The sequence below is a fragment of the Salvelinus sp. IW2-2015 genome, linkage group LG4q.2 (genome assembly GCF_002910315.2).
Source record: "Salvelinus sp. IW2-2015 linkage group LG4q.2, ASM291031v2, whole genome shotgun sequence".
Taxonomy (NCBI): Eukaryota; Metazoa; Chordata; class Actinopteri; order Salmoniformes; family Salmonidae; genus Salvelinus; species Salvelinus sp. IW2-2015.
In genome coordinates this window covers 16,914,432-16,925,083 of record NC_036843.1, presented here as the reverse complement: position 1 = coordinate 16,925,083, position 10,652 = coordinate 16,914,432, and the positions used below count along the sequence as shown (strand labels likewise).

The window sequence follows — 10,652 nt, the reverse complement described above, 5'->3', positions numbered from 1 at the left end:
CTGTATGTTTGTTTTAAATCAAATCAAATTTATTCATATAGCCCTTCTTACATCAGCTGATATCTCAAAGTGCTGTACAGAAACCCAGCCTAAAATCCCAAACAGCAAGCAATGCAGGTGTAGAAGCACCTTTTACTCCATGTGTAACTCTGTGTTGTTGTATGTGTCGAACTGCATTGCTTTATCTTGGCCAGGTCGCAATTGTAAACGAGAACTTATTTTCAACTTGCCTACCTGGTTAAATAAAGGTTAAATAAAATAAAATAAAAATGTGAAAAACTTTACGCATATTCTATGTATCGCGTAATGACGCAGTCATAGCAACCGGCATGGAGACAAAGAAGCTTCCTAACCTAATCTTGCGGAGTCAGCGGCAGTTCAGAGATTTGTTAGCTCGACTCCAGAAATGTAAAGGGTTTAAAATATGTAAATCCATAACCCAGCACTTGGTAAATCAACCTATACACCATTGATCTATCTGAAGAACTTGGTATGAGCATGGGATACACCGAGTATATGGATCCAAAAAGAGGTTGGTAGATACGGTTTGCTAGCTAACGTTAGTTTACTAACCGTTAGCTCACCACACGTTAGCACAGGTTCTCTGAAATGTGTTAGCTCATCATGTTTACTTCAACAAGTCACAAGTTTAAGGTTAGACAAGGCAAGTAACGTTAGTCATGTCACAGGTGTATGGCAAAACTGTAACTATCAAATTGTGTTGGCTACTTTTAGCTGCACGAGGATTTATTATGTAAAGCTTGCTAGTTAGCTCGATAGCTAACTTAACAAGGCAAATGAAATTGGATGCGCTAGCTAGCTAACCAGGTTAGATAGGGCATGATCAGTAACGTTAACTGTTAGCTAAATATTTTAACTACAGTGCCATAGTATGCTTGGGTTATACTATGACACGATTATTATTATTTTTATCTAGGTCAATATAGACCTTAACTGGGTAGGCTACATACACGTCAAACAGAGATACCCCAAAAATATAGCTTAGTTTTATTACAAATAAACTAGCTAGTTAAAATGTACAAGCATGGCTGTATGCTGGCAGGCTTGGACTGCCACAAAAAGTTTTTTACATGTTTAGTCTCAAAACTCTCAGTGCAACAGGTCTGCTACAATAATTTAGTGGTTACATGCTATATTAATTTATCAACCAGCAGCTCTGCCTTGTTTCCCTTTCTGCACCACCATAGGAAACCGGAGATGGAGGAGGTGTACCTGCTTCAACCAATCAGAGCATACAAACTATTATTTCAAACGGACCAATAACCTCACCGTTCCAAATCACTGAATACCATAATTCACTTAATTGAGGCTCCTCCACCCTCTTACCCTAAACTAGCTAGATCTTATTTATTTTATAAAAGTCACCTTGTCCGAGAGAGATTTAAATGGTTATGAAAGCGTCACGCCAGGGGGGTTTCTAAAATCCTGTATGGGAAAAAATTAACCATTTCCCTGTTTGACCGCTAGGTTTTATGGGTATTATCACACCTCCACTGTGGGGCTCTATAGCAGGTGCAGTGAAAATTATTAATTAAAATATTTTTATTTAACCTTTATTTAACTAGGCAAGTCAGTTAAGAACAAATTCTTATTTACAATGATGGCCTACCAAAAGGCCTCCTGCGGGGACTGGGGCTGGGATTAAAAATATAAGACAAAACACACATGACAAGAGAGACACCACAACACTACAAAAAGAGAGACCTAAGACAACATCACAGCATGGTAGCAACACCACATGACAACAACAGGGTAGCTACACAACATGGCAGAAGGACAAAACATGGTACAAACATTATTGGGCACAGACAACAGCACAAAGGGCAAGAAGGTAGAGACCGCTAGGTTTTATGCATCACACGAAGCAGCCACAACTGTTAGTAAGAGTGTCCATGATTGAGTCTTTGAATGAAGAGATGGAGATAAAACTGTCCAGTTTGAGTGTTTTTTGCAGCTGCTGCAAACTGAAAAGACGAGTGACCCGGGGATGTGTGTGCTTTGGGGACCTTTAACAGAATGTGACTGACAGAACGGGTGTTGTATGTGGAGGATGAGGGCTGCAGTAGGTATCTCAGATAGGGGTGAGTGAGATTATACAGTGCGGGGATGTGTCCTATAAGGAGCATTGGTGGCAAATCTGATGGCCGAATGGTAAAGAATATCTAGCCGCTTGAGAGCACTCTTACCTGCTGATCTTTAAATTACGTCTCCGTAATCTAGCATGGGTAGGATGGTCATCTGAATCAGGGTTAATTTGGCAGTTGAGGCAAAAGAGAAGTGATTACGATAGAGGAAACCAAGTCTAGATTTATCCTAAACCTGCAGCTTTGATATGTGCTGAGAGAAGGACAGTGTACCGTCTAGCCATACTCCCAAGTACTTGTATGAGGTGACTACCTCAACCTCTAAACCCTCAGATGTAGTAATCACACCGGTGGGGAGAAGGGCATTCTTCTTACCAAACCACATGACCTTTGTTTTGGAGGTGTTCAGAACAAGGATAAGGGTAGAGAAAGCTTGTTGGACACTAAGAAAGCTTTGTTGTAGAGCGTTTAACACAAAACCCGGGGAGGGACCAGCTGAGTATAAGACTGTATCATCTGCATACACATGGATGAGAGAGCTTCCTACTGCCTGATATGCTTACCTTACTAGCTCCTACAGTGCAGTCTAGCGAATACACAAATATTAAAAGAAATCAAGAAATTTCAGAACGAGTCCAATTAACAACCCAAGTAGATACATTCTAAAGCAGTGATAGAATCCAGAATATAAATATGTGTGTGATGTGTATAGATGACAGTATATAATTTGGAAAAGAAAAAGGTATACACAATGCGGCTGTAACTGTAAGCGTTTTTGAACACCTGTAACTGCCATTTCCTTTTACATAGTGGCGCAACCAGTACACAAGGTGGCGCAGAGCCCCTCTTACATTCTTTGGGGAGAAACCTGCACATTGAGTGAACAACACTATGTGAAGTGAGAAGTGTTCAATGTCTCTCTATACATGGGGCATCAGTCTCAAGGTGCAGGGCAGGTAGCTGGCTAGTGATGGCTGTTCAACAGTCTGATTGAGAAGACTCATGAGACCATAGGCTTACTGGTAAACACATGAGGGGGTACTTCAGAGGTACTCCAGGCAGGGCAAAATTCAGTTGTTGGTACAGTAATCGAAAAGGGTAGGGAGCCACAAATGGGAGCAAAGTGAACAGACAGTGGCTTGGGTGGCTGAGGTCCCTAATGATTTTCTTGGCTTTCCTTTGACACTGAGTGCTGTAAATGTCCTGGAGGGCAGGCAACGTGCCCCCGGTGATACGTTGGGCTGACGCACCACCCGCTGGAGAGCCATTCATATCGACATAATGCTCTCAATGGGGAATCTGTAGAAGTTTGTGAGGGTCTCAGGGGCTATGCTGAATTTCTTCAGCCGCTTGCGGCGCTGTTGTGCCTTCTTTAACATGGTGTCAGTGTGGTGGGACCATTTCAGGGCCTCAGTGATGTGCACGCCAAGGAATTTGAAGCTTTTGACCCTCTCCACTGCGACCCTGTGGATGGGGGGCGGGCTCCCTCTTCTGTCTCCTGTAGTCCACGATCAGCTCATTGGCTTTGTGGATGGCTACAGGGAGGAGATTAGAGCCCTGGCATCACACAACAGGGTTCTAACCTCCTCCCTGTAGCCTGTCTCGTRGTTGTTTGTAATCAGGCCTACCACTGTCGCGTCGTCAGCAAACTTGATGAAGACACGCAGTCATGTGTGTACAGGAGGGGGCTGAGCACACACCCCTGGGGGGCCCCCGTGTTGAGGATCAGCGTGGCGGAGGTGTTGTTGCCTACCCTCACCACCTGGGGTCGGCCTGTCAGGAAGTCTAGGACCCAGTTACACAGGGAGGAGTTCAGACCCAAGGCCCTGAGATTAGTGACGAGCTTGGAGGGCACTATGGTGTTGAAAGCTGAACTGTGGTCTTATCAAATTGTATTGGTCACATACACGTGTTCAGATGTTATTGCGGGTGTAGAAAAATGCTTGTGTTTCTAGCTCCAACAGTGCAGTAATATCTAACAATTTCACAACAATACACACAATACACACAAATCCAAAGTAAAGGAATGGAATTAAAAATATATAAATATTTGGATGAGCAATGTCGGAGCGGCATAGACTAAGATACAGTAGATTAGAATACAGTATATTCTTATGAGATGAGTAATGCAAATATGTAAACATTATTAAAGTGACCAGTGTTCCATTATTAAAGTGGACAGTTATTTCAAGTCTATGTATATAGGGCAGCAGCCTCTAAGGTGCTACAGCATTGTCACATAGGTATTCCGCTTGTCCAGGTGGGATAGGGAGGTGTGCAGTGCCACAGCGATTGCATTGTCGGTGGATCTGTTGGGGCAGTATGCAAATTGTAGTGGGTCTAGGGTTTCGTGTAAGGTGAAGGTGATATGGTCCTTAACTAGCCTCTCAAAGGACTTCATGATGACAGAGGTGAGTGCTACTGGGCGATAGTCATTTAATTAATTTACCTTAGCTTGCTTGGGTACGGGAACAATGGTGGACCTCTTGAAGCAGGTGGGGACAACAGACTGGGATAGGAAGAGGTTGAATATTACATTTCTCCTCTCACTGACTGCTAAGCACTCCTTTAACCAATGTTAAGTAACATTGACTAGCTAACAAACTAATTCACTTTTAGGTAATGCATCGCCTGGCCCAGGCCACAGTCTGACTGGACAACCCAGAGGACAGATGAGTTTAAAAAGCAGCCGTAAGTATTAGGCTATAACAATGTGTACAGTGTAATATATACCTCAACATACAGCTCCACACCACACAGGGGTGATGTGTGTTTACTTGCTTCAATCTCCACATTCCGCTCAATAAAAAATATTTGTCTTGGGTTTACAGCGTTCTGCCCTCGGTCGTCGAGCAGACTAACTCAGTGCATTATTCAAGACCATATGGTGTCCCATTATAAAAAGGTGTATTCAGCTAAAGGTAAGGGATACAACCGGTGAAGTAAAATAACTTGTGTGTCCTCTAGAATTTCAATCATATGCTGACTTTGGTTATTGACATAAATATTCTCTTCCAATGTCTTTCAGCTGCCATTGATTCATCAGTACCCAAAAGTATGCTAAGCAGTGTAAAATGTACGTTTTTTACATATAAAATCTATCACAAAATCTAAATAAATTTCACATAGGCTATATGATCTGATTTAGTTGATCGTTGTTGTGTGTACATTCACAGACAATGACCAGTTACGGCGGGAGCAGTTGAGGAAAGATGCGTCCAGGTCTGATAGACGGCCTCAGTCAGCTGGTTCACACTCACAGAGGAGCAGCAGAGCCAACACCAAAGCCTCCTGCCCATCACAAAATACCCAAGTAAGAAGAAGGCACTGCAGTGATTTCTGCATGTAGTTTAGCTATCTTATTCACCTCATTTAAAATAATTATTGAAGTGTACACTGGCACTCACACCGTCATTATAAGTGTGTAATATTATATGGAAATAGATGGTAAAGATTATTGTATTGATTTTAATGATGGGTCTCTCTTGCCTTTCAGAGTGGAGCAGGTCAAGAAAGTGCCTATTTCTACCTGGGAAGCTCAATGATTTCCACCCCAAGAATCAACACCTCCTTTCACGCCAAGCAAATAGTTTACCCGCCCCAAATGGTCGGCGGGTCTGGGAGCCCCTCGCACTTCTTCCACTGTGCATCAGAGTACAGCTATAGGAGCCCAAACTCCCAGAGGCAGCAGCCAGCCCGCTCCTGCGCCACCACAGGTACCCAGAGTGGCTACAAGGCCTTTCAGGACCCTGTCCAGAAGACCTACAGTGGGGACCTGATTCAGAAACACGCCCACCACTTCACCCAGGACAAGCCCTTCACTCCCAGGACTCTGAAGTCAGACAGCAGGTCCTATCTGTCTCAGTATCGCTACTACACACCTCCTCGCGGTAAACCAGCCCAGGACCAGGAGAGGACCATCCCCAGACTGACACGGCAGGAGACCTATCATGGAAGGTAATGTGTTTCCCTGTTTTTGACAGCACGGGTGTCTTATTTTTCTGTTTGTGTGAATGAGGTGAGAGAAAGAGAGAGTTGTAGACAGGATGAGAGGGTGATACCATGGAAATATTGGCTAATTAACATCCTTTCATATAATTGTTTCACCTTTGAACAGGATCTAATAAGATGAGCATGCTCATCATTCGCACACAGCAGGTAGTCCAGACAGTATCCTGAATCCTGTTTCTTTTCCTGCAGCACACGAACCAAGGAATGCTCATCGGCTGAATGGGATGATCAACCCCTGGCAAGTTCGATTAAACCCTTCATTCCTGGAAGAACATATTGCAGTAGTATAGGATATAGTCAGGGAAAGGTGTGGTAGAATTAGTTGATTATTTTTGCTGTTATATTGAAAGACAGTAGTGTGAATAGAGGAAGTAGAAAGAGAAGTCTTTCAAGAGCACCTACCACAAATGAAAGACAATGCAAGATCAGCATCCATTACGATTAGGTTTAAGTGGTGTTCGGAAATGCTAAGGAGATGATAGACAAGAAGTAGGATTGGCTGAGAATTGAGACAAATATGATTGATATGGATGCAGTGCCAAGGTCTTGCCATAATACAGGTGGAGATGACTAAGCCAGCATCCATCATATTGACAGCCTGGTTTGGCTTGGAGTAGCAAGGAACGGCATCCAATAAAATACTCTTTCAAATTGAGAGAGGTGCATTACACTAGCTGTGCTGCAAGGTCAATGTTATTGAAGTGACTATAATATTTCAGATGCAGAGTCACCAACTCTGGTCTAAATAAGGAAACAAACTCATAAACAATGATCAAATCTAGAGCAAATTATACTTGTAAATATTATACAGCTTCATTAAACACATGGAGCCTGATTAAAACTGAATTAATTGATCACTCTCTGTTATTATAGGGACATGGTACAGAGCATGAGTGGTCGGATGCAGACGATGAGCCCCATACACTGAATCTGTCAGTATTTGGACAACGAAGCAAGGGAAACAAGAGCGTAAGCAGCGATCACTTCCATCCCTCATTCAGGTAATGTTTATACTGGTTTCAGACTGTATGTGCTGTGGTATTGTACCTGTGCTTCTTGTACACATTCTTTTATGTATTTTGTCTTGATTGGCTTCTTCCAGGGTTTCACCAGAAGGAATGACATCTCCTATCATGAAGAGGGTGTCTGCAGAGTAAGAACCATTTTTTAACCTTGTCACCTTTAATCACTACTTTTCTATAAATATAGGAAAAGATGATAAAGTGTGAAATAGGCTGATATAATAAATTCATGATTACTGCTGAACCCTAGCAGTTCCAAGCAGTCTCACTTACGTAGTTTCCCTGTAAAGTTACCATTCTGACTTACCATTCCTTTTTCTACAGGGAGGAAGAATTTATGTACCTTGAATTTATTGCTGATGTAACAAATGAAATCTTGTCCAGGGGCCTGTACTCTGACAGGTATGTCACTTTTATATGAACTGTTTTTCTCAGGACATGAGAGACCTTGTAGCTACAGTGTAGCACTGTGTCTGGTATTTATGCTAGGCTATAAATCACAAGTGATGGCCTCAATGATATTCGTAATAATCCCACCTGATGAAACCTGTAATAGGGGGCATGTTAACGTTGCTGCACTGCTCTCTGGCTGCTTTTACACATGCAGCCAATTCTGATATTTTTTTCACTAATTAAAGCGCTGACGTTAAAAGATCTCATGCGATTGGTCAAAAGACCATTTTGAAATATCAGAATTGAGCTACCTGTGTAAACGCAGCTTGTGTGTCACTGAATATGAATGTGTTACCACAAGTAGGTATTCATACCAATTCATTCTCCTTCTAAAGGGTCTTAGAGTGGGTGTTTGAACGTCACGTTGACAAGAATAAACATCTATTGGATGAGGTGGGTGTCTAAACTTCACATGGGCATCTGCACTGGCAGCATGTTTTTTACACTAATGCTACATTCAAAATGGCAAAGCGAGAACCAAACAAGCTGATATGTTCTGTACTTAAAATTAGAGATCTGTCAGGGTCATAGTGAACTGTTTTTGTTCTTTTTTAAGGACAAAATGTGCCACCTTCTGGAGACTCTGCGCAATGACTTGCAAAGTCCAGCCAACACACCTACATTTAGTGCAGAGCCTAAGAATGGTGAGGAGACAGAGCTTGACCTTCTTCATAGTCATCTACAGGGTCTGGAGTCTCTGGACAGAGGAGCACTATCAGAAACCAAAGAGGACAATGACCTTTTTCCCTGTGCATTGTTTATCCAGGACAGTGGTGGGCTAGAGAATGTTGTTCCATTGTCAGTGTCTACCCCGTTATATGGTAGCCCTCCTCCTAAGATGACTGACTCTGACAGTCTGCCTGTTGGTTCACCTGATGCTGATGGAGGTGCAGAGGGCCTGGATGAGCACAATCATGACAGGGAAAATTACTTTCCTCCTCCACTTGGTGAAAATACCCCTCTGACCCTTGAGGAGGACTACAATCAAAACCTAGAAGACAATTATGGTGGACTATCCAAAGACCTGGAAGATCTCGAGAGAAATCTGTCCGAGTCATTGCATGTTTCCAATGCACCTAATTCCTTAAGGCCAGTAGTCACTGAGAATATAAACACAGTAGCCTCTTTCAGTGATGATGAGTTCTGATTGTATTAGTATTTTAGGGATGAGTTTAGTGAGCTTTGTAGTCAAAGGAGACTATTTTCAATAACAACAATTTGATATTGAGGTTTTTGCATCTTAAATGTGTTTTATAAATGGGAGCTGATAGGTATATTTCATACTTTTTGCCTATTCCTGTTCTGGGCACCATTGCCATGTGTATTTCCAGTACAAAGTATTGACTAAATATATATTTGGATTATTGTTACACAATGATGAGAAGGAACTAGACCGTAAATTAATTTTCTACTTTATATTTATCKGTGTTTTGCTCACTAGCTTATTCATTTCAAATAAGAGGGAGCATCTGTGAGTAATCTAGAAAAGCAGTTATTTTATTAAATTATTTTCCCCATATATCATTTCAATCAAGGCACTGGGCTCCCCRTCCACTCCTTGACTGGCAGTGTTTTTCATGTTTACAATCAAATGTTTTGTTATGAACTCTGCACAAAAGTGAACTTGTCCCAGCTCTGTGCTAGTAGGAGAGTATTACACAGAATTATTTTACAGCAACCTGGCATGAAGTAATTAAACTGACAGTTCACAAATGAGTGCAATATGAGCAGAACTATAGATTTGCAGTGATGGTGCTGAATACGGTAAATCAAGCAGGGGAGCAGCTGTCCCATTTCTGTACTTGGCATTCCGGCTGTATGATGTCATGGCCTTAAAATCTGCCGTGTATTACGCTATTGTTGAGGAACTACTCAAACTTCTATAAGGAATACAGCCGATTAAACCATAGCTAGTGGACCTGAATTATTTTATTGTTCGTAGTTTTGTTTGTGCATTTAAATCAACGTAGATCAGCAGATGTAGCTAGAGATTCATACACTTGATGCTCTTTCGGCAGGAAGTGAAGCACGTTAGCTGGCTTAGTCTGAATTTGGCATGATGCAGGTTAAACTTGAAACACACTACACTTTCTTTTATATTTGACATATATATAATCTATTATCACTGATGGCCGCTTTGGATATGCACAATTTACAAATGGACTCATTTGGTTTTGGCGGACATTAATAAGGTAACGGTGCTAATATCAGCTAGCTAGTTATTTCCAGGGATTTTGTTAGGTGACGAGAAGAGCCCGTTTTGACGCCGACGACGTTCACTATGCTAGTCTGCTTGCTAATTAGCTAGTGTACTTCCTAGTTTGTAGCTAGCCAGCTAACGTTACGTAGCCACACGTTTCGGTTGTTTTGGAAGCTTCTCTGATTTATAACAGTATTGGTAACCCGAGTAACGTGTTGCTTCAACTGAAGTTAGCTTGTTGGCTAACGTTGATGGGGTCAATGAGCTAGCCAAGTTAGCTAACTAAATTAGCAAGCCTAGTTAGCCAGCTAGCTAACGTGCTAATTTAGCTATAGTTAACGTCATCTAGGTAGCTAACGTCAAATAAGATACTGATATCTGATAGACTGTCCGTCTCTACCAATTTCAATTCAATTCAAGGGGCTTTATTGGCATGGGAAACGTGTTAACATTGCCAAAGCAAGTGAGGTAGATAATATACAAAAGTGAAATAAACAATAAAAATTAACAGTAAACATTACACATACAGAAGTTTCAAAACAATAAAGACATTACAAATGTCATATTATATATATACAGTGTTGTAACAATGTACAAATGGTTAAAGCACACAAGTTAAKATAAATAAACATAGATATGGGTTGTATTTACAATGGTGTTTGTTCTTCACTGGTTGCCCTTTTCTTGTGGCAACAGGTCACAAATCTTGCTGCTGTGATGGCACACTGTGGAATTTCWCCCAGTAGATATGGGAGTTTATCAAAATTGGATTTGTTTTCYAATTCTTTGTGGATCTGTGTAATCTGAGGGAAATATGTCTCTCTAATATGGTCATACATTGGGCAGGAGGTTAGGAAGTGC

The 10,652-nt window shown here is 41.7% G+C and overlaps 1 protein-coding gene across 2 annotated transcripts; it reads left to right on the top strand.

The window, feature by feature from the left end:
- The first annotated feature begins 330 nt into the window (after positions 1 to 330).
- Positions 331 to 9,515, top strand: spata7 (spermatogenesis associated 7). 2 transcript variants are annotated; one of them, XM_023986830.1, is made up of 12 exons: positions 331 to 532; positions 4,725 to 4,796; positions 4,937 to 5,026; positions 5,134 to 5,181; positions 5,282 to 5,418; positions 5,602 to 6,062; positions 6,306 to 6,354; positions 6,990 to 7,117; positions 7,219 to 7,269; positions 7,463 to 7,540; positions 7,927 to 7,984; positions 8,148 to 9,515. In XM_023986830.1, exons 1-12 carry the CDS (start codon positions 493 to 495, stop codon positions 8,736 to 8,738), a joined length of 1,803 nt encoding a protein of 600 aa, XP_023842598.1. In that variant the 5' UTR covers positions 331 to 492; the 3' UTR covers positions 8,739 to 9,515. The 2 variants fall into 2 exon arrangements, with proteins under 2 accessions (XP_023842598.1, XP_070299510.1); XM_070443409.1 differs by having other exon boundaries at positions 1,209 to 4,796.
- The last annotated feature ends 1,137 nt before the right edge of the window (positions 9,516 to 10,652 follow it).

Excerpts from the sequence above, each read along its gene's own strand:
- spata7 (XM_023986830.1), top strand. The coding sequence starts at position 493 with ATGAGCATGGGATACACCGAGTATATGGATCCAAAAAGAG. Across the intron at positions 5,027-5,133 it reads AAAGGTGTATTCAGCTAAAG|CTGCCATTGATTCATCAGTA; the intron begins GTAAGGGATACA and ends AATGTCTTTCAG. Across the intron at positions 5,182-5,281 it reads TATGCTAAGCAGTGTAAAAT|ACAATGACCAGTTACGGCGG; the intron begins GTACGTTTTTTA and ends GTACATTCACAG.